The sequence below is a fragment of the Drosophila suzukii genome, chromosome 3, assembly GCF_043229965.1.
Source record: "Drosophila suzukii chromosome 3, CBGP_Dsuzu_IsoJpt1.0, whole genome shotgun sequence".
In the NCBI taxonomy this organism is placed as follows: Eukaryota; Metazoa; Arthropoda; class Insecta; order Diptera; family Drosophilidae; genus Drosophila; species Drosophila suzukii.
In genome coordinates, this window is record NC_092082.1 from 90195747 (window position 1) to 90222792 (window position 27046).

A 27046-nucleotide genomic window follows, 5' to 3' on the forward strand; every position below is an offset into this window, starting at 1 on the left:
GACTTTTGGTATATTTCTGTATACAATTTTGGTATATTTTGTAAAAACCGGGTGGTATAATTGATAACAAGCTCTGCGGTCACACTAAACCTAAAAGAAAACAAAATTTCGCACTTCAATTTTAATTGTAAATAAAACAATTAAATACAATTAAAATGGAAACTGTAAAAGAGCTAGTACAATTCATGCAGCCCAATCAACGACTGGACTTGAAGGCAGTAGCTTTAACCCATGTTTTAGGTGAGTTTCAAAGAAAATCAAAACTACATGCTCGCACGTGCGTTTGTTATGGGCAACTGTGACGTCACGCGGTCTCACATTTTATTTACTTACTTTAATTATTCCTTTTTCCAGGTTTAACTGGCAGTTCAGAGGGCAAATCAGCCATACTTTCGCTGGACGACATGCTTATGGCCATTTTTGGACTGACCTTCGATGAAAATCAAACGGTGGCCAAGGATGCGGTGCTAAGTTTAATTAATTTAACAGCCGAGGAGGAGGCAGCTATTAAAGTTTTCCAACTGGCTAAACAATTGCAACCCGTAAGTTAGGTTCCGAAATGTGTTTACAATCTAAGTAAATATTTCCCAGGCCTTTGCCATCGTGGAAGTAGCCGCCAAGCACATAACCGACGAGCAATCCGATCTGGCCGATCCCTGGAGCATGGTGCTGAGTAACCTAACGCGGGTGGAGTCGCTGGTCCACGAGATCCTGGACACACTGGAAAGGGACGATCAGACACTGCCCCGCCTGGCGAAAGCCTTCGCCCAGCTGGACTACAACAAGAAGAAGGCCAAGCTCCACTACCTGGCGCCCATCTTCTGCAATCTGACCCAGGTGCCACGCGGAAGGGAGCTGTGCTGCCACGGGAAATACCAGCTGCTGGAGAAACTGCTGCCCTTTGCCTCCTTCGAGGGCAGTGTGGTGAGGCGTGGCGGCACTATCGGCATCCTCAAGAACGTCTGCTTCGACACTGTCTACCACGAGGTGATCCTCAACGATCAGAGCAACATTCTGGTGGCCATCCTGCAGCCGCTGTGCGGTCCAGAGGAGTTCAGCGACGAGGATAACGAGCTGCTGCCCATCGAACTGCAGGTGGGATCTATACCTTATACATAGTAGAACCTAAATAAATCTCTTCTTTTTGTAGTACCTCCCTGAAAGCAAAACGCGGGAAGAGGATCCAGATCTGCGGAAAATGCTGCTGGAGTGCCTGTTGCAACTGTGCTCCACACGCCGCAGCCGGGAGATTCTCCGCTCCAAGGGGGTTTACGAGATCCTCAGGGAGTACCACAAGTGGGAGGCGAAGGTGGCCAAGGACAGCGACTGTCTGCTGGCCTGCGAGAACGTGGTGGACATTCTGATCAAGTGAGTGCTAAGATAAGCCATAAAATAAGCATTTTCTTATTAAAAAATGTCGCCTATTCCAGAAAAGAGGAGGAGATCGGCCTGGACAACTACAAAACGGAAGTAGAAGTGCCCTCCGAGCAGGCCGAGAAGTTCGTCCAGGAAGACGCCGCCTATGTGAAGAGTTTGCTGGATTAAATCAATCAAATTCCCCGCTTCTTGTAAATATGTGTAGTGTTAGTGAAACTCATAGACGACTTCGAACTTTCAATATATGTTATGCAGTTTTTTATTCAGAAATGCTGATAGTTTAGTTGGTAATGCTTCAGTTGCCCAAAAATGTTGCTCTAGAAAAAGTTGTACGCACGCATTCAAATGCAGGGGAAACAATTTCGATTTCGATTTTCAATTTGATTAGTTTGAGTAGCGTCGTTATCTAGTTTATCTAATTATCGTTAATCCGCCTCGCTGCCGCCTCAATTGTATATGTATAAAGTTCTCCTTAAGTGCTAGATACATTTGCATTCAAAAATGTCTGGCAATTGCCTTGCCATGAAACGTTTAATGTACTCTTGTGTTATTTTACAAACTTTGCTTGGTCGTTCATTGTGTGTGAGTTGAAGATTTAAAGGATTCGAGGGCTTCCTGTGGAGCCCCAATAGCCAATAAGGTGCGTAGTGTGATTGCTTTTGATTAGTTTGCGTTTAGTTGCGTGGCAAGCAAGCGATATCAGCAGAGAGAAAAATGCGGATTATCTGAATTTGATGTGTTGCCTGTCTGCTGTCTGCCTTCTATCAAAACCTATCCACTTGTTTATACATAGTTGTTGATTTTTCATTTGCGGAAACCATTGCAAGCTCGCTTAGTCCGAAAAATTAAGTACCAACTATAGGAAAACAAACAATTCCAACAGAAAATCGATGCAAATACAAGTAGTTCGTAATTGCATATAGTATTTGCTTAGTTTGGTCCTATTGGTCTCGTATTCATATGAAAATTTAGTTTTAGGCTACGTGTAATTTAGAGAGTTTTCAACTTAGTTGTTAATGAGTGGCTTAACCTTGATAATATTTGGTTTTGTTAACTTAGAACTTTTTCCTGCATAAAAGGGCGAAGGACGAGAACTGCGAGCACCAGTGGGAAGGGTAAGTAAGAACCCTTAAAACCAAACTATTTAAATAATAAATTAAAATTTTTCAAACGTATTATTCTAGCTATCAACTTTGTATTAACATCAGTAATGATTAAAAATAACCTGTGAGATAAGGAACTTTTATGGCCAGCTAGAACAGATTAAACCCACGGGCGTCTACAAAAAGTGTCGAATTTATTTGTGAATAACAGGCAATAAGTGGAACTGGGGCACCTATCTCGCCTCCATGCGACGTGACAGTACCTCGTAGGCGAAGATCTTCACTTCCTCGGAATCGTAGGGGATGTACAGGCAGCCGTGGGAGGGGTGCACCTTGCCCACGGTCAAGCTGCCGGCATGGTAGCCCCTTCCGGCGTAGAGGGTCTCGCCATCGACATTCTGGCCCACTTTCACGGCGCCGGGGGGAACCTCTCCGTTGTCAGCCGGCAGCCACTCGTAGTGGGAGCCACTCAGGGCCTCGTAGTTCTCCAGCTCCACCTCCTGGTTGGCGTAGGCCACGTAGGCCTTGCCCTTGTTGGGAATGATCTTGGCCGGCAGCATGTCGTTGCAGTAGAAGGCGCGACCAATGAAGATGGTGTCGCCATCGGAATCGTGACCGGCAACCACGGCTTCCGGGGGGACTACACCGTTGCTGAAGTGAAGCCAGTTGTGACCTGCAAGGCAGCATTATTGGAGGATCCAATGGGAAAAGGGAATAATGCCTGTTCTTACCGTCCATTTCGATTGAGCTGCTTGAATGTACTGAACAGCTCTAATCGAAGGCGGTACTTCTTGGTGATACCAATATCTATAACCCCATGCCTTATCCGGACGTGATAACGAATCTGCCGGTGCATCAACCGAACTAGACTGGCGGTAAGTATTAGTAGTCGGTTGTCTACATACAGAAGTCCATATAGCAATGAATGGTGTCATTTACGACCCGTGTTTATGGCTTGATTTAAGACTTGGGCAGCTTCGGACTTGCTAGATGTTTGAAATGAATAATGTTTCTTGAGAAAAATGCCAACCAGCAGACCCAAAACACTTCAGTAAATAGTCTACCCAATTCGAAGTAATCTTAATTTGGGTTGATAGTGACTAAAAAATATAAATAAGGGTGATGTAAGCTATTTCCTTGCCCTTCCCAGCTCGCAGTTTTCGTTGCTCGTTCTACCCACTAATTCATTTACACATAATTACTTTTAATTTGCCTAAAATTCAGCATTCATTTAACAAATAGTTAATTTCTTTTTTGTATATGTACAATACTCATCTAGAGAGGTGAAAAAATTCTTATGTACGCCAGGGTAAAACACATCGTATATAAATCGTAAACCATTCCTGCCCTCCGTTAATCATATTGCTCCGTAGAAACTTATTATATCAGCGACAGCATTTAGAGTCTAGTTTCCTTGCTTAGGAGCTATAAATAATTGCAATTAGAATTTGAATTTGGGTTGCAGTGTTTCCTTTGATTTTCGCCACTCGAATGCTTAGCATCTAAATAGTTTCGTTCGAGTTCATCAATTATTGTTTGCTAGTTGTTAAGTATTCGCTTATAAATCACATAATTGCTTGATGAATTCCATAAAGTTTTTGGGTGTAAGAGGGTGTGTTTGCAGCTGCTCGAGTGCGTTTACATTTGGGTGCGATCCTAGACACAGAGAGAGATTCGAATTCGAAGGAAAAGAAAAGGATTTCCCCACGCAGCCCAGTCTTCCGGCTGCCTACTTCGTTTCCTGTGATATTTCCGCCTGTTCCTCCTGCTCCGGATACCTCAGTTACAGATACGGATGCTGCTACCTGGTGACAGCCAGCAGGAACACCACCAGGCTGAGCAGGTGCCTCAGCAGCGCCTCCGGGTCCGCGGGACTCGCTCCCTGCCTCCTGGCAGAGTTGCAGGCATCCGCATCGCTGCAGCTCTGCAGACAGCCGTGCACGTACCTGCAAAGTTATCACAAGAAAATACATTAGATGATGCCGAGCTGTGGGTATAGCACTGAAAAAAAAATCTACAAAATTCTTAAGTTCTATTTTTAATAACTTTATATAGTCTGCTAGACATCTGCAATCAAAAAATAACTACAATCTTCTTTAAGATCATAAAAATATAACATCTTTTTTAAGATCATACGGTATACTACTCCTTCATAGAATATTTTTTATATAATTAAGTATGTAGTATATTGCAATCCTTAATATTCCTTACTTGTCATCGTAATAGAACTTTCCGCAGTGCGACATTCTTATAATCTCGGTGTCGGTGGTCAGGGTGCCGCTGTCCAGGGCGCAGCCTCTCACCGTTATCGTCTCGCCGGTTCCATCTGTAAATGGGAAACGTAAATGAGAATCCATCCTAGGATCTAAAGGACATTCACTAACCGTAATAACCGGCGATCTTGATGCAGGCGGTGGCCGGAAACAGGCCGTCACGCCCCTTCCGCCCGCCCATGCAGGGTGACTCCAAAATGGCCGTCGAGTAATTGTTGTGGAACGGATCATCGCAGGCTTTATTGGCTCCATTGTAGGAGACGCACTTGAAACAGTCTATGCAGTAGCCTGAAATGGGGTATGGAAGTTAATGATATAGGATTTTTAAATGATAAATTATAAAAAATAAATAATATTTGACTTTTATCGATAGTACAAATTTCAATCGACCTCTACTTTGCAGATATAGGATTTATAATTGTTGTATTAATGAAATGGTAATTCTTTTCTTTCGATAATATCAATTTAAATTTCCAATGACCTTTATTATGTATATTAAAACCGCATCTAATTAACCTTTAATCCAATCCCCAGCATATCACTTACCACTTCGAATGAAAAGGCCAAGCAGCAGGGCCAAAATGGCGACGGTCTCCATAATTGAACTGGACACCGCCATCTTCGGAGCTCTCAGGACTCACACAGGACTCGCAGGACTCACAGGTTGACCAGTTGCGGACATTCCTGGGGATTCATTTCACTGCGACTGCGACTGCTGGCTCTGCAAAAGGAGAAGCGAGACATCCAAAGGGATTAAAATTAACAAGCGAATTGAAGGCTCTTAAAAACTTTTTCGATTTTCCGCTGAAATCTCTGGATCAGCGCTCGAGAAGTCATAAAAAGTTGAAACGAAGGCAATGGTCATAAAAATTATTATCCACAATCCGCCGAAATGCAATTTCTTTCGCAGGGAAAGACGGGCAGGCAAGAAAAATTAAAGGTAATAAATTGCACAACGCATTTTTGACACAATACCGCCCCCCTGTCGGTTCCATTTTTTGTTTTCTGTTCCATATTTTTATTGCCGAAGTGTAAATAATTGCTTTTCAGTCGATTTTCGTGTCGAGTGTTGGTCCCAGAATGTTTTTTTGGCTCCCCCCTCCTTTTTTTTGTTGCCTGTTTGTTGCTGGCACTTTTAATGGCCACTTCGATGGCCCAAGGTGTTGTTGGGTCAACTTGTGGGGCCTGTGTTTTCCTTGGTTTTTGTTTTATTTCGTGATGCCTCGAATTATGACAAATGATTCTGACTTACGGGCTGAAACTGTAGCTAAGCTCGGGAAACACAATTTATGGGGGCTTGCGAAGAGCGTGTGGCTTAAAGCGATTTCGGGGCGTGACTTTAAAGCATTCAAAGTGGAGAATATCTCTGACAGCTCACCAAACGTCCACCCCATTCATGTATTTCTATATTTTTCTCCTCCACAGACTGGCAATCAATTCAGGCGAATCTGTCATCGTGACAGATAAATATTATCACTGCATGGCTCGTGGCTGGTCTGCTGGCCAGGCCAAATAGATATAGCCATCTATCAACTGGCTGCTTTGGGGTGCAGAGGTCATGTGTCTGTGGATCAATATTTATTGCAAATTATGGCTCGGCCACCACACTTTCCGTGTGGCCCACGGGGCGTATGTGCAACATTCCGGTTGGCCGCAAGTGCTGTGCATTAATTATGCGATTCTGAGTGTTTCTGGACTGGATGGATGTGTGATTTGCGGTCGGCCTGTCGAACTCGAGTCTCTCCAAATGGGCCCCAGCTAATGTAATTAGGTTTCCTGATTAAAATGGCAGGAAAGGCACAATAAGCAAGAGTAAGGTAAGTAAGATGGAGGTGAAGAAATTTATAATTAAATCCCAAGGGCTCCAATCGACACATCGAGTTCGACTGCCAGAGCTATAATTGTGTGGCGCATTTTCATCTATTTGCAAATTAGCCGTCGAACGAGCTGCCAAACACATTTTCCCATCCCATTTCGCCATCCACCAACCAATTTTGCTCTGGCTGGAAGCCAAGTTGGCCGGAAACGGCATTGTGTGCCAGTGTTGACGGAAACGGATGCTGCTCCCCCAGTCCCCCTCCTGCTACCCTCCTCCTCCTACTTTTCTCCTCACTTCTTGTCTTGGCCAAATGAAGTTTACCTTTGTTCATTGTGTTTGCCAGCTTTCAATATGCATCACTATTCTGCCGGTCGGTGCCCCATAAATACTACTACACGGGGAGAAAATACTTTGCACTTTGTTATTTGCTTATTTCTTTCTTTAATGATTACCATATTAAATAGTAAACTTGTTATAGTGATGAGCTTAAAATGATATTTTGCAAAATATCTACATAAAAACCCTATAAAATACTTTTGAACTTAACTATAGGTACTTTTTTATACCGAAGTGTTATTCTTTTTATAGAAACAATGCATTATTTTATGTGTTTATTTGTTATGATCTGAAGAACAATTATATCTTTTCCACACTCAATACAAAGTTAATCTTCAATCTTTCTATCTATAAGTGACAATAGTAATAGTAAATACTTATAAATTATACTCTATAACTCGATGTCTAATAACTCAAACTTTTTTTTTGGTAGAAGATAGTGGCTCGAATTATGGAGGATCGATTGTATTATAAAATAGTAGTCCTAATTTAAAAAGGGTACATATTTATAGCTGTTGCATTTATTTTTGGATATATTTAATATTTTTTGCTGCAATAACCTTTACATAATCTGATATAATAACGAATTATCGCTTGTATCACATTGTAATGATGGACGGATCATAAAAAATAACTGGGTATTCCTTTTCTTTTATTGTTTTCTGTGCAGATAGGGCAGTGTCGCTCACTTCCAGCCAGGAGTCTAAGTGGCCATTGTGCCCGTTTAACGACCATCGGTTTGTGGGAGGAGTTAACAACAGAATCAGGTCTAGGAGAAGGGGCAGGGGCAGAAGCAGGACCAGGAGGACGAGCCGCCTTTGTGGCCTCTACTCTTTGGCCGTACTTACTTAATTTTGTCGCTTCGACTGGGCCACAATCGAATCAGCCACGAAGGCAGCCAGGCGGACAGCCCGTCAACTTCACAGCTGCTGCCACAAAACTTTTATGACACTGCCAAGGGCGGCCAGTGAAGAGCTATGCCCGGGCAATTAAAAGCCTTCAACGTGGCCATTCTGCCAGGCAGGACATTAAATTAGTCCTGCCCGGCGAAATTGAATGCTCCCCAAAACTCGGTGAATTGTCGGGGAATTTTTTAATAAAGTTTGTGCAAGCTAATCGCGTATTCATGAACCCAACTTGGCCCGTGGCGAGCATTAAAAATGAAAAATGAAAGCAAAGTTATCCCCGAAATCTTCTCCCTTGACAAAGTAGCTCGCTCAATTGTAGGCCATTAATTTCATAATCTGCCTGTAAATGGCAACCCAGTTGGAAAGGGCACCTCATTAGGATCTCTGGGTCAGCTTTGATTGAGAGCCGAACACCTAGGGCTGAATTCTTGCAGGGGGCTGGAAAATATCCCCCACTTATGGTCCATTTTTTGTCTCAACTCGACGTGATTTATTATGATTTCGGCTTTGAGTAAGAGCTTGCCATTTGCGATTAGACCATAATCAATCGATGTAGGGGTACAACACATTCCGCCCACTGAACCTGATGAGGGTGCGGAATTTATGCAGATTTTTTAGGTTTTCGGTGATTTAATATTTTGCAGATAATGTCATGTCATTAAATGGGGAGAAGCTAAGTCATGGCCTTTTTGGGGCCACAATCTATCTTTCAAGATGATTTTTTTAGAATTTTTGCCTTTTTAATATAAGATACTTTTAAAGTAATTGAAAATATTTAAAATAATTTCTAGCTGATGGTTATGCAAATAACCGCAAAATTTCCTAGTAAAGTACTATTAAAAATTCCCATGATTTATATTTCGCCCAAAAATTCAGCATTTCCACTTCCGTTGTAATGACAGTCTGAAATTTTCATTTCCCGAAATAGTCTTTGTATTGCAGTTGCATACTTTAGGGCGCCCCTGACCCCAACCCACACACCCATACACTCCCATCTAAAAGGTGGCTTACCTTAAATTTGCTTGCACCTGGTTCTCTCGTGGGAGAAATTAATTTCACGCATGTGAGACTACACACACAGTCTCATTTGAGTTGAATTTGCATAACAGCTCGCCAGTGCAATTTTCGCGGAATGGAAAACTGCGAATCGCATTTACAATTCGCAACTGCAGTTAGCTGAAATTGTGCAGTAGCACTGCATGTCGTAACCATAACTATAAGGATATGCCATAACGTAGAACAAAAAATAGATATCAAAACCTAATTCACTAAAAAATAAAATAAAATATCTCTTACAAAACGCTGTTCTGAATTTTCGTGGGAATTTCCCACAGCCCAGAGTGAAAACTCATCAGAGGATAATTTGTATGTTGCTTCCCCAGGAAATTTCATCAACATTTGTTGACTTGTTTGCTCCATGCCGTTTTTGGCTTTATAATAGCCCTGGCCAAAAACCACTCAGCATGCAAATTGAAGCAATTAAGAGGGGCAAATATTTGTAAACGCTGACCAAGATGATGGCAGCATTTAAGTTTTATGCAGCTTGTAACTCATAATTCCAGGGAACGTGCCTTCAAGGCCAATTAACTCCTAACGACCTTTACTATTTATGGCCCAAAACTCTCTCTCTTTCAAGGGGAACCTATTAACAAAGCAGCCAAAATGTCCTAAAAGCACGCAAAGCGATGGGAAATTGGTCACCGGAATGAAGGTCGATTTATGTCCGGGTCAAAAAGAGCTTACCATGATATGGGTCCCACATGCGTGACAGAGAGTGTGGGTATTTCCAACGTTGAGACATTTCTAGTGAGGCTTATTGCCGTGTTTAAGCATTTTTCTGTTTTTAAGCTTTTCAATCAATGGAATTCCGGGTAGCCCCGGCCAATTTAAATATTTTTTGGGGCATTAAATCGTGTAATCCTGTTACACGTGAGCATGAGCACCACATATACAAAATGCAGGGCGTCAGGAAGTCTGAATGTGGAACCACAAATGCGGATCGAATCAATTACCAGGGGGATGACAGCAATCAATTCTATCGAAATGATTATACCCGTTACTCGTAGAGTAAAAGGGTATACTAGATTCGTCGGAAAGTATGTAACAGGCAGAAGGAAGCGTTTCCGACCCCATAAAGTATATATATTCTTGATCAGGATCACTAGCCGAGTCGATCTAGCCATGTCCGTCTGTCCGTCTGTCCGTCTGTCCGTCTGTCCGTCTGTCCGTCTGTCCGTCTGTCCGTCTGTCCGTATGAACGCTGAGATCTCGGAAACTATGAGAGTTACAATACTGGGATTAGGCACGCAGATTCCTGAGATTCCTGCGCAGCGCAAGTTTGTTTCAGTAGAGTGCCACGCCCACTCTAACGCCCACAAACCGCCCAAAACTGTGGCTCCTACAGTTTTGATGCTAGAATAAAAATTTTAACTGAAATGTAATGTTCTCATCAATACCTATCGATTGACCTAAAAAAAGTTTGCCACGCCCACTTTAACGCCCACAAACCGCGAAAACCTGTGACGCCCACAATTTTTATGCTAGATAAAAAATTTTAACTGAAATGTATTCGTCTTGTCATTACCTATCGATTGACTCAAAAAAAAGTTTGCCACGCCCACTTTAACGCCCACAAACCGCAAAAACCTGTGACGCCCACAATTTTCATGCTAGATAAAAAATTTTAACTGAAATGTATTGGTCTCGTCAATATCTATCGATTGATCCAAAAAATTTGCCACGCCCACTCTAACGCCCATAACGCTTAAATCTGTATACCGCCGGTAGGTGGCGCATTTTAATCTCGCTTTGCTGCTTGCATATCTCCATTTAGCTGAGTAACGGGTATCTGATAGTCGAGGTACTCGACTATAGCGTTCTTCCTTGTTTTATTTGGGAAACGCTTTTAATAGCCTTGGTTTGATATTTGTCAATGAAAGATTGGCAATCAAAATCAAGCTTGGTTTGCAATTAATTAGAATTCAAATTTACCTTAAAAAAATATTAAATAATGGTGTCCCAAAGTATTCAACAAAATATTTAAAATTACCCTAAAAGACGACTATCTTTTTTATACTACATAATAATAATAATAATACATTAGTAATTACACAGAAAGTCGTCGATTATCTTGAATCTACAGACAAATTAAGGCGTTAAAATAATATTTTCCGAACATTTTGAAGCATAAGCATTTTAAAAACTGTGGCCTTTTAAGACATTTAAGCAAGACTTGGCCCCGTTTTGAGATATTCAAGCCTCCGACTTGAGGCCAATGGCCACTTTAAGAAAACAACTCAAGATAAGATGAAAAAGGCCACCGACTGCATATTGAAGAGGCTTTCTTAGATGGCGAGCTTTTCTAATTCCATGCAAAATAGCTGAGCTCTGTGCCAATATTGTGCACGCCTCCCCTTTTCTGTTTTTCCCAGGCAAATTGCGAATGCGATGGTGTTGTCATAGAAAATGTGTGCCACCTTCAAAGTCGTTGACATCGATTTGAGGAATCTATAGTCCCGTGGTGGAAAGTGTGTGTCTGTGCAGTGTTCAATGACTCTCGACCGCAATTGATTGAGCAGCCAACACCGATGCTCCTCCACATCCTCTGTTATGTGACACTTTTTTGTTGGCTCTCGATGATTCCGATGCTCACACGCTCCAGTGGTCAAAGGGAGCAGTCAACAGGTGCAAATCCCATCCAGGTGGTTGAGGTTACTCGGAAGCTAACCCAATTGACCTTTTGGCAGTTAATTGTCGGGCTATAATGGCTGGTTTGCCTCGTTTCGGAAGGCTTAATTTAGGTATTTTCAAACTCAAAATTACAATGGCAGTCAGCTTTTCAATTGACCACGCATAATCCCTTTAAAGTCAAAACGAGAAGCGGAATCTGAGCTTATAAGTTGCCAGGCAATCAAAATTTTTAAGCAATTCCATGAATAACAAAATAGCAATCAACACATTGTGCAAGGGGAAAACTTCTCTATTTGTATCTTCTGCTCTTCGGTTTTTCATGAAAACTTGTGCTCAAGAAACTCAATTTAAAGTTGGGTGTGTGTTTGTACTGGCATGACTGAATGACTGAATGACATATTGAGTAACTGAGTGAGCTGTCTCACGGAGTCTGACAAAAGCGAAAAGTTTTAGAGCGAAAAACAGAAAGTATTTCGTGCCAACCAGCCAGGCAATTCATTTTATGCAGACACCTCTGGGTTTTCAGCCATTCCCGATGGGATATGCCCACATACCATCGTGTTAAGTTCGGTTAATTAATGCGCCCTTAACCGGAAAAAATAATTCTGCAAATGGGTAAATTTAAACTTTCTACAAAAGCAGCGGAGCACTTAAATTGGCTTGAGGGCTGGCCAGTTTTGTGGCTTTGGGGTTAACGTAAATGGCTATTATACGAATATATTCTGGGTCCTAAACCGCAAAGCATTCGAGATTCTTTAAGTTTTTAAAAATTATAATTAACACTTCCAAAGGAACTCTGACATTTATAATCTTAATAAACAAAAGAATTTTAAGTTCTCAGAATTCAAATAAAATCCTAGTCAGCTATTAAATTTCCACAAAATGGCTTACCCTTCTGTGAGTACATTTCAAAATGATATAATTTTCTGAAAAAGGAATCTTATGACATAGGTATATTTGTTTTGCATTTATTGCTACAATTTTTATAATTGGAGAAAGCCAAATTTGACCGAGATTTTGTGGCCAACATGGCAATTCCAGGAAAATCTTCATTTGTCTCTCCCCTCTTTGGTATTTACCTAAGCTATTTTCATTGAAAATAATTGCAAATTGCTATTGGCAATCTGAAACCTTTGCTTACTGACTAAATGCATTTATTTGTATTTGGGTAAAGTTACATTTTCGTACGTAATGTCTAATAAGTCCTGTAATTGCCCATGTTTAATTCATGAATTTAAGAATGGATACAAATTAATGTGCCTTGAAGGGGAAATATCGTATAAAGGTCTTTCTCATCAGATAAAGTGCATTCAGTGCAACTAACAACTGCAAACATTTTGTGGCAACGAGTTTGAGGAGAAGAAGAACCAGCAAAACCACAAAGTAAGCCGCAAGTTTTTTATTTTTGCTGTTCTCAGAATTTTTTCCATTTTATTTCCATGCATATTTATTTTAATTTGAACCAGGCCAAGCGGCACAACAAATTCCTTATACTTTCCTCTACTTTTCCAAACAAAACTTTAAAGAATGCCACAAAGTATGCAACTGGAAACTGTGAATAGTTGGGAGTTCTCTTCATCAAAGTGAAATCCTTCCTTTTGAAGTTATGGAGTCTGAGTCAGAAAGAGTCTTATTATAATGCTATAAGTTTTATATGTAATATTAAATATAAATTACAATCAACATTGTTCTTAAAAAAATTTAAATTATTATTTAGAAATTCCTTAAAAACCAAGATACCATAAAATAACATTCCTTACTTAAACTTTTAACTATCATCTTTAGAAAGGTGACCAACTGGAAAAGTCTTCATAATGAACTTGCAAACACGAAAACACAGAATTCAATTCGTCTTCGTGCGAAAATGCAAAAATAATTAAGACATCCTCCTTACAAATAATGAACTTGCTCAACATTTTTCCTTTTGCTCGAGGAAGACAAGGTGAAAACAGCATGAAATTACGAAACGCCGTTCAAAATGCAAAAAGTTGTTGCCATTTAAGAAGAAGTTTTGACTTAAGAACTTGTTTCGACGATGGTTGGGCAAAGTTTTTCAATAAGCGGTCTTGCCAAAAACAAGCCAAAGTGAGTTCAGTCAAGCAAGTGGAAAAACTACACAAATGTGGCCAGTTTAGGAGGGGGAAATATAAAAAAATAAGTACATATAGAGCTCCCTCAAGCAAGTAATCACGAAAAATGGCTGCCGAGGCTGCCCCACCACCATACATTATAACTTAAGTCAATAAAAATAATTGAAAATCAACAGCAGCGGAACTTGGAGTAATGAACCCGGCCAAGTCGACGTCCTTTTTCCGATGGAAGTGAAAGGCAACGCCTCTGCAAAATCGAAATAAAATCGAAGTCACCACAAACAAAAGGTATGAGCTGGAGTTTATTGACGGGATTGACGGCACGCAATAAAAACCGGGTCGAGGCATAAAAAAATCAGCGGAAACGCAAAAGGAAAACCGGAAGTCGTCGGCGGCGGAAACTTGAGGCCTGCGGCTGAGCGAAAGGTTTGAAATAAATAAAACATCCGATGGCGTTGTCAGCTCTGCGGCTAAGATAAAAAGTAAGTATGGTACAGCCGATTGATGTTTTGACTTCCGATACTTAAGGGTTACGACTCCAAATTTGTTTTCTGAGTGTCAAAATGATTGAACCTATGTCGGGTTTTACCCCTCTTTAAATACTCATCCCCAAAAAGTACTGAATATAAGATAATATTCAACTGAAACAAGTATTGATTGTCATGCAAAAATTAACCACATTACAAGCGATTTAATGCAAGCAACAATATATTTCAGCCGCATCATCAAAAATGTATTAAATTAATAAATTCCATATAATTTTTATACACAAAGCTGTTTGCATATAATTTTAATATTCTGTCCATGTATAAAAAGCGAGTCGAACAAAAGGCTGGATACATTTTTTCCTCCTTTGTGTCTGCATTATGCAAAACCCATCAGAGGCGAAACGCACACTTTAGTTAATAAAAGCCGCCGCACGGATATTTAATTTTCGTTATGCGGAGTGCACAAAAGCCGGCGAGAGGAAGAGCCATTGGATGATTGGCATTGTTGTTAAACGTTTCCATAAAAATATGGCTTTAATCGCAGCGGAGTGGCCTCTTCATCTCTTTTTGCCCGGAAGTCGACCTGGCCTGCTGTCATTTTGGGCTGATTGTGCACCTTTTGTCCTTTGGAAGGATAGTCCTGCCTTGGCAGAAGTTTGTGGCCATAGATAAATCCGAGACTCATTAACCGACTTTTGATTCTGGGAAAGTTATCAAGATAAGCTAACTGCAATCTGCAGATTTGAGACAGGTAGAAAATTGAGTTTCTTTTGGACCAGCGGAACCTGTAATATGAGCCAACCAAGAAAAATCTGCTACGTGTTTACAGGCCCCATTCACTTAAATCCAGAGCATGGATTATGTTTACTACAATTTATAAATAATTGTATTTTAAAGGAAACAAAACAATACATTTTATTAGCATATTCAAAACACAAAGCTTAACTAAATACCTAGAAAAACAGGTAGAAAAAACAAGCAAACTGCAGGGAAAATAAAACAAAAGAGAAAATCTGTAAATACTAAACAGAAATGGACAGCAGAAAAATACAATGGAGGAGGCAACAAAAAGTGAGCGGAATAAATTAAACAAGCAGCCAATAAAAACAGCATTTTGCATAATAATTCAAGCTTAAATTAATTAAAGCTGTGACTGTGCACTTGAAACAAGGAAAGGGAAACGTTCCATTTGCCTGTTTTTATCTCATAAATATTTGTTATCCCAGTAAATGCTCAGAAAACTTATTTCTTCATGCAAAATTTAGCAAGAGCAGGATCTATTAAGCAAAAACCCGTTTCTACTGAAACACAAATCATATCCTCTCCAAACGGAAGTAATCTACACAGTGCAAATTTGTAAGCCAACTTCCTGTTTGCTCTTTCTCCTGAAAGCTTTTCTTGACCTTCAGTTTCAGGGGGAACAAAACTAGAAGGCCGTTGCCATATTTCATTTTGCAAATTGGCTAACGTTCTTGTTGTCCAATGGAATTTTGAGGCAACTTCTTAAAGCTTCTTAAATCACTGGGTCGAGGAAAATGAAGTCATTCGCTACTGTTTACCTGCCAGTTCATTTGCATAATGCTCGGCAGTGGACGAGCCTTGCTACTTATTTGCAGAACGCTCCTGCCCTGGCTCTTGATTTTCCTGTAGACTCTTCATTTGTCAACGATTTTTCATCTCTAATGAGCCACTTCCACTGCCCACACGCAAATGAGCTCGCTGGGAACCGTGAGAAAAAAAAGGAATGGCAAATACTTTATTTGAATGACGGACAACCGTGTTCGGAGCGACATTAATGTTCGCAACTTAGGACACCATTTTTTCTTGTCTTTTGCAAATATTCTGGTCCTTGGGGGAGCGGAAATTAGGTTGTCACCAAGCTAAATGGATGTGCATCAGATTTTCATCGAAAAAAAAGGGGAGAAATTTTATATTGATAAAGAAATTAAACTTACTACTATGGAAATATTTAAATATTTCAAATTTATATTACAAATCTATCTTTAAAAATATTTTTCTTTTTAGAAGTAGTAATTTAAATTGGTTACAACAAAAAAAATACATTTTCTGTCACTTCAGAATGTACAGCATATGCTCTTTATTGAAATGTACTAAATAATTTTAAATTTAAAATTAAAGTCATGTCTTATAGCTGTAATGACTGATTGAATGAAATACAAACGTGATTACTCCTCCTAAGAAGCTATCATTGGCAGTCAAACAAACACTGAAAGGATCAGGCGGGGAATAAAAGGGTCTGAAATTGTCGATTGGGTCGCACTTGTGGACATTGATTGGGTGAAAATCGATAGCATTACATAGAAACTGGGTCGGCTAGAAGCCCCAGCTTGTAATCGAAAAGCTTATACCACATTCTCAATATTCAATTACTAGTGTCCTGTTAAAGGACCTTCCCCGCCACGCAGTTGGCCAATTTCTCCGCCTGATTCTGAATGCTAGACAGGCCGAAAAGAGTGAGCGAACGAGGTCCTGGAGGGCAGTTGGTCCCGCTGTCTGCTTTTGGCCTCTTTGTTGTCGCTGGCACGCACAATTACGCGGAAAATGGCGAATCGGCAGGAGTGGAAAAGCGGAGTGGAAAAGCGGAAAAGCGAAAAAGAGCAGCGGGGAATAACAGGGCGTATACGTGATGTTTGCCTTGGGGGCCAAAAGCCGGCGAAATCGAGGATTTGCAGATGAGAGCTTTATCGGCTGCAGGTCACTCACTGTATTCCGACGAACTCCATGCTCCCAACTGATTCAACACAGAGAGAATAAATCTAGTAAGCCTTTTTTACCTTTTATCATTTGCATTGCAATATTCATAAAGGACCTGGATTAAATCGAGGCAACTTTACTTTGTTAAATTGGAAGTCTTAGGGAAAACTCTCTTGGATATGAGAAAGAAATGTAAAGAGCTGTCTCAAAAACTATTGTCAAAGCTTAAGAAAACAAAGCTGGCGAAAACAAAAGAAAACGCTTTGTAGAAAAACATCAGCAGAACAGACAAGAAAAGAAAATAGGGTGGGGATACATACAAAAATACAAGAAATGAAAAAAAAAAACAAAAGAAAGGCCACTGAAAATCTTAAAATTAAGTTAAGGACTTATGGTAATGATATGTTACTTGGTTTACTTTTAATAGATAGATTATTTAAATAAAGGAGCAAATTTACATTTTTTGATTGAATAAATTGTAACATTATTCCTCGATTTAAAGGTCGTGTCAATTGCATCATTAATAATGGCACTGTGCCAGATGGTATCCTGCCATTCAGATTCTGATGTCTGCCCATATCACGTGCCAAGTGTGTCTAACGAGAAAACAAGGATTCCAACTCAAGTGCGTGTTTGTTTTTTGAGTAATAGCTTTCACTCACAGCTAGAGAATTACAGACAATAAAATGCCAAAAATATGTACATGTGTGGTATAAACTGACCACCATATTTGTTAGACTAAGGAATTTCTGTTTAATTTGCATGTTTTGCATATCCAAACAGCCGAAAAAAAGGATTTGTTGATGTTTTTATTTTAGTTATATTAGCTAAAAAAGGCAACAGCTTGAGATTCTATTTCCCATACTACATATCATAACATTACATAAATGTTTTTTGTGCCTTAAATTGCTCTCCTGTTGACCAGAAATTGTCCATTTAACAGGCAGTAAGACGTACCTCGAGTACTCTAGCATATATACAAGTTGGGAGGCAGTCAGGGGACTTTTATTGCATTTCGTGATTGTTGCAACAGCTTGTGGAGCCACCATAACAGGTAATTGTGGTGAAAATAGCAGAGTCCGAGTGTAAAAGTAAATATGGTTGGTCCACTTTTGCTTGGCTTGTGCAAGCCTTTTTAATATTTAAAATATCATTGAAAAGCTAGGTCAACAAAATATTTTATAAGAAGTAAAAATGTAAATTTTCTGTTTTTGCATAATTCCAACTATCTAATAATGAATCTTGATATAATCCAGCAAAAGTCATTAACGTCGTGGCAGTAAAGATTAGGACTCGCTAATTCCCTTTTTTTCCAAGAACTAAATTTGTATAAGAGCACTTTCATCAAAGGAAAAAAACACTTTTGTTGCGCATACGTCGCGTGTGCCCAAGGACGAAACATAAGCCGCCGACTTCAGCGTCCCATGTTTGTTTTGTGTGAAACCAATAGCCATAAATTTTCCTAGCCAAGAACGAAATTTCTATTTACTTTCTCTACACGGAGAAAAAGAGCTAAAAGAAGTGCAAGAAAGGAGAGAAAAGACCCCCAAACTCCACTGACTGTTTGTTTTTTTCGGCATTATGAAATTCAAATTTTATTACGGCCAAGATGAAAACTTGAATTGAGTTTCACAATGAAATATAACAAAACAAAATTATATGCATGAGTTTTTCCCCAGGAATATGCAAACAAGTTTTGCTCCCTAGCCGCTGGCTTTTCGAAACATGGGCTTTCACATGAAAATGAGGGGAAAACTTGAATGCAAAGTGACAGCTTTCGATTTGATTAAGTTGACTCGACTTGAAAACAAACAAAATGGTGTTTTGCAGCTCTTGAAAATTATGGCCCTACATTACATGTATAATTTTTTCCTGAAATACGAAAACAATCTGAGAAATGGAAATTCAATTGCTGGAACTTCCGAAAGTCACAGATGTAGAATAATCGTTATAAAGGTTACAAAAAGGGGGAAATTTAACAATCACACACCTGGTTTTTGCATTCAGTCTTTATTTCTCTTGGATTGACTTTCGTTTCAATTACAAAATCCATTTTATGGAATTTTTGGTGTGCAGCCCGAAACCTCAGCAAATTGCTTGGGTTCTTTAAAAGCCTTTTCCGATTAATCCGCAAATTCGATTAAATTATAAGTGATTCAAGGTACTACTTTGTACGAATTTCCTAGGGAAAGATCTATATTTCTTAATGATTTATTGATAAAATTTCCCTTTACTTGTTTTTATTGATTTCATTGATTTGATTAATCGTTGATGTCGGCATTTCACTAATGAATTTCTGTCACTGGCTGATGTTTGGTTGCCGAAAAAACTTAATTTGATTTAATTGCTTTCCAAAATCAATGTTTCTCGTCGTGCGACGTGCAATATGCGATGCAAATTGAAATCTAAATAAAAACCCGAACTTTTCTTGTTCCAAAAAGTGAAATAAAAACTGACAACCAAAAGCAAGCCCGTTTTTGGCAGGGGGTAAAATACACAAAATGTTGTAAATGTTGTGTGCTGTCATTCCAGTTGGACATTTCAACAAATTTGGTTTTTATGACAGCCAAATGTGTGTGTAATTATTCCTGTCGAATGTCGAAAGTCGGAATGGACGCGAAGGGACCTTGGTCAGACTTGGCAGGAAAATTGCCCGAACAATTATTATGATGGTTGATAAGCTCACGCACACTCTTACACTCGCACGCCCACCAGCACACGTGCACTCAGTCGTGTGTGTAGTGAAAGTGTGGAGTTGGAATTCGCTTTGCTACGTGACTGCTGGTAATTTTCGTGCACATTGCGTATACGTAATGTGACGCCGGACCCAACTAAATGGCCCTGCTGCAGCACTAACGCACGACATTTGCGAGGGCTCTGGTGCCCCTTCAGGTTTCGTACACAGAGAGAATAGATAGCCCTCTTTTAAAACTAAAAAAATCCGGAGGATTCCATAGCATAACTTATTCTTAATTGGAAATAGAACATTTTCCTGAATAAAAACGTGGTGTTAAACCCACTTTTCAGAAATCAAAATGAAAAATAAAAAACAAGCAAAACCATTTTAAAAAAATCACAAGCCTAAATTTAAATTTTATACATTTGTTAGTAATACAATAAAAAAAATACATAAAAACTTAATAGTTCAACTTAAGAAATTTTTTTTTTTTACTATCTACTATTTCCAAATATAAAATAAAACATTTAAAATTCAAGAAGAATTATAAAACACCGATAAGATGGCGTACCCTTTGAGGAATTATTTACTTTTTATACTTTTCTCTCTGTGTATGAATTTTTTGTGTGCCTTCACCCCAACCCCCGCCCATTGTCGCCTTTGCCCTCGTTATTTCGCCATTTATGCGACTACCTTTTCCAACCCAGCCCTTTTTACTGGTACGATAATGTTGCCTGCTTTTCCACGCAATTTTGTTGAGTCTTTCGGTTTCTTTTATTGTTTTATTTTTATTGTTTATTACCGCATTATTTCTTTTTCTCGTGTGCGCTCATGCACTTTCCCCTGTTTTCGACACGAATTGCACTGTCAAAGGTAAACAAAACCTGGGTGAAATTCGGTGATGAATTGTCAGCTCATTAAATATGCCAGCGGAGCAGAAGGAAGGCAGCCATATTGAATGAATAAAAGCCTGGCTAATACGTCGAATTCGGGCTAATTGTTTTGGGAAAAAGTTTGAAAACGAAATTACAAGCAATAACCAGAAAATCTTTTAGTGGAAACCAGTAAGTTTCCTTGAAATGGCTTCCTTGTAATATGGCTTAGCTAGCCTAATTAAATAATTCCCGGCACGTTTCAAATCAGAAATCTATTTTATTTAATTACACACAATCTGTGGAATCTCATAGTATGCTTCACATATTATTCGCACTGAGCTCCATAAATTTCCCAATCATCTTAGCCGGATGCGCATAAATACTCACTTCAATCTTTCGTTTATGGTGATTAAATCAAATAATTGATGGGCTTGCTTCAAATTTTATTCGCACCAGCTGGCTTATTTCAGATGAATACAACACTCCGGCTTTAAATCACATAAAGCTGCGGGAAAAGGAAATGCACGAAAAACACTGTTGAATATAATTGAAGAAAAGTCACTTGACTTATTTCTTTTTCAAGCATCTCATTAAAATGTTTTCCGTATTTAATAAGGATTTTTTGAAAATTATTTTTATCATGAAACTGGATAATGTTGGCACAAGTGTAATTGTGGATAGTAATATTTCAAAAGTGTCCGCAAAAACTTGAGAGATTTAATGTTATGGGTGTTTTAGTTTGAATTAATAAAAATATGTAAAAGAAATATGAAAAAAAGTAGATCCTTAAAGCTTTAGTTATTTTGTTCAGGCTTCCGTACCACTTAGTTATATGTTATTCCGAAATTTTCTATTATAATGAGCACTTTTAATCTATAGTGTCGTTTTTACGAACACGTGTCGCTTTCAAGTCCGTTACGTAGATTTATATATATCTTTTTGGCAATTTTCCGTACCGATTTGTAACGTTGCGGTTCTGATGAAAGCCGCATGAGAACTGAAATTTTTATCGGACGGATAGGGTCGACTGCGCTGCCGAGTAAGTCGGACAATCGCGGAGTTTGCGCAGAATGCACGCCGTGAAAATGAAAACAAACTTAACCCGTAGAATGGTGATGTGCCTGAAATTACATTTCTGGGAAAATCAGAATTTGTAAGAATATTTTACCATATTAAATTCGTGTTTGCGGGACAATTTGATTGACATTTAATTAAGTTAAAATGAAATGAATAGAAATAAGTATAAACGCACTAATCATAATCGATACTTCAAGTACTTAAAGTATAAAAGCCAAATTAAATCTAAATAGTATCCCAAACGTTAAATCGTTTGGCAATGTTTATCTGCAGAATGGATTCCAAAAGTTCCGATTCACTTGTTGACCAATCGCGGAACCTTTAAGTGTATACACACTTGGTGCCCCATTGCGATTTTAACACAATCTTAGCCACTTCTGAGAAGTACAGCGGCCAAGTATTCAATTCTATGGACTACATTCTCGAACCTAATTGAGTGCACTGTTTACATTTTTATTTCTCGTGCATTGTTTGGCCTGGAATTCGTTCATTGTTTGCTTTGTTTTCGCTCTTCTATTTTTAAATTTTGCTGTTTACATTGTGGTCAGAAAAACAAGAACAATTGCAATATTGGTGTATTAATTCTAAGGCCTATTCCTAAGACCCTTTACTGCAATAAGTTAAAATAAATATATATATTTAATATATATTTTAAAAAATTGCACTTGAAATACAGTTTATTTAGTAAATAAAGACAAGTCACAAGCCTCTTATCGTTATTTATATATTTATAAACATAGACTGCTAGGGGCCACCTTAAGTTGGCACAGCTACAGCCATTATCTGTTATCAATTACTCTATAAATCACGATTGTCGGTGGGTCGGTAATTTTCTTGGGGTCTCTACAAAAGATTTAGTAGAAACCTAATTTGCGTTGACTAATTGGGTCTTATTTAAGAATGTCTCGGAACGTAAATAAATTCAAGCCGCTTAAGAATTTTATAAATTTGATTATAAATCTGATTATGGCTGAAGGTTTAAATTTATATTTTGGTGCTAATTCAATGGAATAATTTAAATCATAGAACAACAATTTTATTTCCTCTAGACCATCGTTGAAAAAAATATGTATCATTTATTTGGTCACATTTATTTATGCCGCAGTCTGAAGTTTATTTGGCTCACTTGGGCTTCCAACGAGTCCATTTAATCCGGCTACTTGAATGCAAACAAAGAAATAGTCTGTTCCAGCATATTTTACTACAGTGTGAAGTGGTAAAGTGGTTCGCCAGTCTCATTAATTTTACTCAACCGGCGATGAATAATGAGTGGGGTTTTGGGGACCAACTTGCACATGAAATATAAAACTCGTACGTGGTCAAGCCAACAATCTGCATTTTAAGCCGCAAAAGCTCGAATTTTCCCCTGTGTGCGAAAATGTGGCAGGACATTTTGAGTTGCCTGCGTTGTCCTCGTCGCCTTTTCCTGATTGCTGCCTTCTGGCATCGTACTTTCTTCTTATTTTTTGGTGCATCCCAAATAAGAACACAAGCTGCTAGAATTTTTCATTTTAACTTGTCTGGCTGGCTTTCCCCACAGTGCTGCCGTCTCTTTCTGCGTCTCGGCAGCTGTCTCTTTCGCCTCTAGCCAATTACAAAAGTTGGCAAATTGTTGCTGCTCTCGTTTTTTGTTGTTTGTTTGTTTATGTCTCCTGGTGCATTTTATATGTAGCTGCCTTTTTTTGCCCCTGACCATATTGGCTTCCGTTTGGAACCTAAACTTTTCACGGCAGTTCCTTTCCTTTTAGACCAGCAAAATTCATTCATTGGAAGAGTTTTGTTGTAGTGACAGTTTAAAAAAACTGTTAGAAGCCGAAAAAATTGAGATAAATATTTGATGGATTTGTTAAAATTAAGACTTGTCCAGACCCTTTATGATTTTCTCTTCGAACAAATCCCAGTTATTCTGTTTTCATTTTCCTTTTTTTGTGTATATTGAGTGAATCATATAGCCAAATCAGCAAAAACAATTCGATTCCGTTCTTAATTATTTTTCTGGAATTCCATTGTGTCTATTTTTTGTGTGTTTTGAGTGGCTCTTGTTTGGATAGGGCCCATTCACTTGAGTTCCGTGCACAGATTGTTTATTCTTTCGGTTTTGTAGGTTCATTATTTCAAAGTGTTTTTTATTTACGAAACCGAAAAGACTCACATTGTTGCGAACTACTGAATTATTTGTGAAAAGAGCACAATATTTCTTAAACTGGAATAATTTTATAATTACCTTATTTATAAGGAACATCTGAATATAATATGCCATTAATTCTGAATTAAATGGTTTCTGTCTTAAATTATTTATGATGGCTGGTGCTAAGAAAGTGGAGGCTCCTTTCTATAAATATTAAATTAAGTATACATATTCTTTAAAACTTCCACTTCTTATAAAAAATGAAAAAGCTTGGCATAATGCGGCTTAAACCGCGTTTAAATAAAGAAAGAACATAATTTCGCGTCTCGCGGCTGCGTAAGGACAAAGAGGAAAGTCCTTTTGGGGAAATTAAAAATAAAGAAAATTAAACGCAGGTCCCTAGTGGCTTTCTCAGCGGTTTCCGCCACGTTGGACCGACTGCACTCGGTTTGATGAGTAATCCCTGCCAGACTGCAGCGTTTATTCCCTGTCGCCTGCCATTTTCCGCGGACGAGGCCAAGTCTGCCGCAACGAGAAAGCCGTAAAGCATAATGCCCGCTGACACATATATCTTTTTTTGTTTCTCCAGACTTACCCCATTCGGTGCACAACCGATTCTTGAAATAATAAAGAGAAATTATTGGCGCACTGCGCCTTCGGTGAGCGTCCTCGAGGTATACCACATATCAGCTCAACGTCGTTTATTCTGACGATGACAAACACTATCCTTAAATCCTTCATCTTTCTGCTTGTACGTGAGGCGATTATCATAATTAGATGAGCCTGCTCAGCCCTTTAAAATTCAAAACTCAACGCTCGGCACAACACCTTCCGGATAAGTGGAAAGGAAGTGTGTGCCAGGGATTTCCGCAATGTTTAAATATTTGCACAATGAAAACGATGCCCACAGAAAACCATAATCCCACCTCCCCGTAACCCCTGAAAAATCCCACAGGTGACAGGGGACAAACTTTGTCTTAGCAGCCACACATCAGGCTTAAACATTAGCATCAACTTTCGGTGTCGGCTTTTCCCCCCGGGCACTTAAACACCTGCTTAAGTGCTCAGACTGAATTTTCACAAATTCCCAGTGAAATTTTAATTTCCTCACGCATATCCAGGTTTTAAGTTAACATAATCTTAATAAAAGCAAATGGATTTCTTCTGTTTTAATGTTTAATTATCAGGTCTGCATAATTTTTGCTTTTAATATATATTTCAAATCTATAAAAATTTTAAAATGAAATGGCTCACTTTACAAATCTCTTTTACAAGCATTCAATTAGCATCGATTTAATAAAATACTTTGTCCAAAGCCAATAAAATACTTTGTCCAAAGCCAATAAATACTTTGTCTGCCAATTACCAATAAAAAATTAGAAACTTTTCCAATTGAACTAATGGTCTGATGCTGCTCTTTTATCCACATTTTATTCAAAATTAATTTTGCAATCATTCAAGTTCAAGTGGGGTGAGTTTGCAAACAAAAACAAACTTTTGAACTTCTATTGCAGAAAGCGAAGTTTAAGTAATTGAGTTGTGACAAAACAAAAGTTTTCCTTCGGTCCATGCTTTTCCACTGGATGTCCTGGTGATGTCCCCCCCAATAATTTCAGTAATTTAATATCTTGTTTATTACGAAGATTGATTTTTAAAAATGAATACAGAGTTGGCTCTTAAAAATCACTCAAAACAAGAAGTTTGCAAATAAGACAATCGTTTAATTTTATTAAGACACAATATCACAAATATTACTATAAAAACTTTCAGGGGTTAAATTTTCAGCATTGTCATAAACGTTATCTTCGCGGAAAAGTAAAAAGCTGTCACTTTACTAACCCACATAAGATAATAAAGAGAATTCGCCACAAAAAAGAGATTTTCTTTTTATGGCAGTCGCTAAAAGTGGTAGAAAATGCAAAAATGAGTTGCAGTTGGTTTCCGCTTAGCTGTTAGCTGAAAAATAACTAAGGAAAATGTCTTTTACAATACGGAAAATAGGGTCTAGAAGTCTTATTTGATTAGTATTTGTAGGAACTGATTTACCTAAGGTCCTTCTAAGATTAATATTAAAATAAACAATAAAGTTAACCTCCCCTTTCAAAACTCATATGAAGCACAATGTGATTTCTCGCCCAAGCAAATAATACTTTCATGAAAAGTTCGATAAATATTCAAAGAGTTTACTTTGCCTATATCAAAAAATGTGCTGACAAAACAAACGAAGCTCTAATGATATATTGTTGGGCAATATTCACACTCATTCCCATCCGCAGTTGAGACTATTTTGAGCCCAGCCAGCCCTTAAATCCCGTTCCGGCATTTTCCTAGTTTCCCAGAGATTTCCCCGAGGCATCGGGTTGTTTTCAGCGTCCTCTGTTTGAGTATCCAAGTGGAGTGGGTCAGACAACAGAGGGTAAACGAAATTGTTTTTTACTATGCCCAGAGTTGGGTATAAAAACTGGAAAAGCGGCGCAGACAAACAGACCGATAATCATCTCCAGTGTCCCCGTTTGCAAAGCCATACCAACTTTGTTTATTTTTTCACATAATAATGAATTTCATATCCCAACCTTATAATTTAAATATATTTTTATCGACTTAATTGCTGAGCAAGCCAACTAAGTGAGTCATCAAAAAACTTCTGCAATCCGAGTCGCATTTAAATGGTGCACAAAATATGCATGACATGGAAATTAAAAGCAAATATCTGAGCTTTGTGAGATATTTGCATGTGCAACTGTTGAATTCTAATATTCACTGCACTCCGGTATTCATACATCTCAACGAGGGCAAAGTTTATGGTCTCCTTTTTTGTTTTACCACTGCCTGGGGCCACATTTCAGCTGACCATGGGTAAATGAGGGGAGTTTAGTACCCGGGAATTGCCCCAACAATTATTAAAATGGCTGACAGGAGTCGCCCATATGCACACACCGCAGAACACACTGGATATTCGGGAGTATACACACTGACTTACATTTGAAATGGAGGAGGGTTGAATTTACTTTTGCTACGTGACTATTCGTAATTTTTTCTGTGCACGCTGCGTATACGTAATGCGAGGCGCACTAACCCATGGCATTTGCAACTGCCTTGGCCCCTTGGAGCGTCCTTTACCCCCGGATTTCCATCCCCTGGTCCTGGCTTTCCCCCATTGTCATTCCTTGTATGCTAATGTCACCCGTCTGTTCTTGGGGCTCTTTTCGCATTCTCATACTCATTATTATGCTTTTTATTATTTCTTTGTTTTTGTGCCACCGAGCACACTCTTTTTTCCATTACGAATTACATCTGGTTTCACACAGAGGATAACCAGATGAATTAGCCGCGGAAATTTACTTGTGACACGGCTGAAAGTATTTCCCATTAACAGTTAGTAAGTTTAAAATAAATATTTGCTAAGGAGTGTATATCTTGTAAACCCAAAAGCAATTTCATCCAGAGTTTCAGGTGACAAGTTGACTTTATTGATCTGCGGGAGATTGGA

The 27046-nt window shown here is 38.9% G+C and overlaps 3 protein-coding genes and 1 long non-coding RNA gene across 6 annotated transcripts in view; 2 read left to right on the plus strand and 2 right to left on the minus strand.

Annotated features, from left to right (window-relative positions):
- The first annotated feature begins 68 nt into the window (after positions 1-68).
- LOC108014049 (protein HGH1 homolog) lies at positions 69-1647 on the plus strand. Its single transcript, XM_036819464.3, has 5 exons — positions 69-240; positions 355-542; positions 592-1095; positions 1151-1368; positions 1431-1647. The coding sequence occupies exons 1-5, from the start codon at positions 156-158 to the stop codon at positions 1543-1545; spliced, it is 1110 nt and encodes a 369-aa protein (XP_036675359.1). The 5' UTR covers positions 69-155; the 3' UTR covers positions 1546-1647.
- A 1010-nt stretch (positions 1648-2657) lies between these two features.
- LOC108014075 (uncharacterized) lies at positions 2658-3229 on the minus strand. The gene is made up of 2 exons (XM_017080096.4): positions 3212-3229; positions 2658-3153 (listed from the first exon to the last, which is right to left on the minus strand). The coding sequence occupies exons 1-2, from the start codon at positions 3216-3218 to the stop codon at positions 2714-2716; spliced, it is 447 nt and encodes a 148-aa protein (XP_016935585.1). The 5' UTR covers positions 3219-3229; the 3' UTR covers positions 2658-2713.
- A 434-nt stretch (positions 3230-3663) lies between these two features.
- On the minus strand, positions 3664-5441 carry LOC108014074 (uncharacterized). Its single transcript, XM_017080095.4, has 4 exons — positions 5300-5441; positions 4865-5041; positions 4692-4806; positions 3664-4426 (listed from the first exon to the last, which is right to left on the minus strand). Exons 1-4 carry the CDS (start codon positions 5370-5372, stop codon positions 4282-4284), a joined length of 510 nt encoding a protein of 169 aa, XP_016935584.3. The 5' UTR covers positions 5373-5441; the 3' UTR covers positions 3664-4281.
- Positions 4925-27046, plus strand: part of LOC108014076 (uncharacterized) — a 49150-nt gene continuing 27028 nt past the window's right edge. For 2 of the 3 annotated variants that reach the window (XR_011604120.1, XR_011604122.1), the window contains exons 1-3: positions 4925-5051; positions 5316-5693; positions 6179-6570. This is a non-coding gene — a long non-coding RNA (uncharacterized lncRNA). Of the gene's footprint in view, positions 5052-5156; positions 5191-5287; positions 5694-6178; positions 6571-27046 lie in introns of all 3 variants that reach the window. The other variant, XR_011604121.1, reaches the window with a different exon arrangement.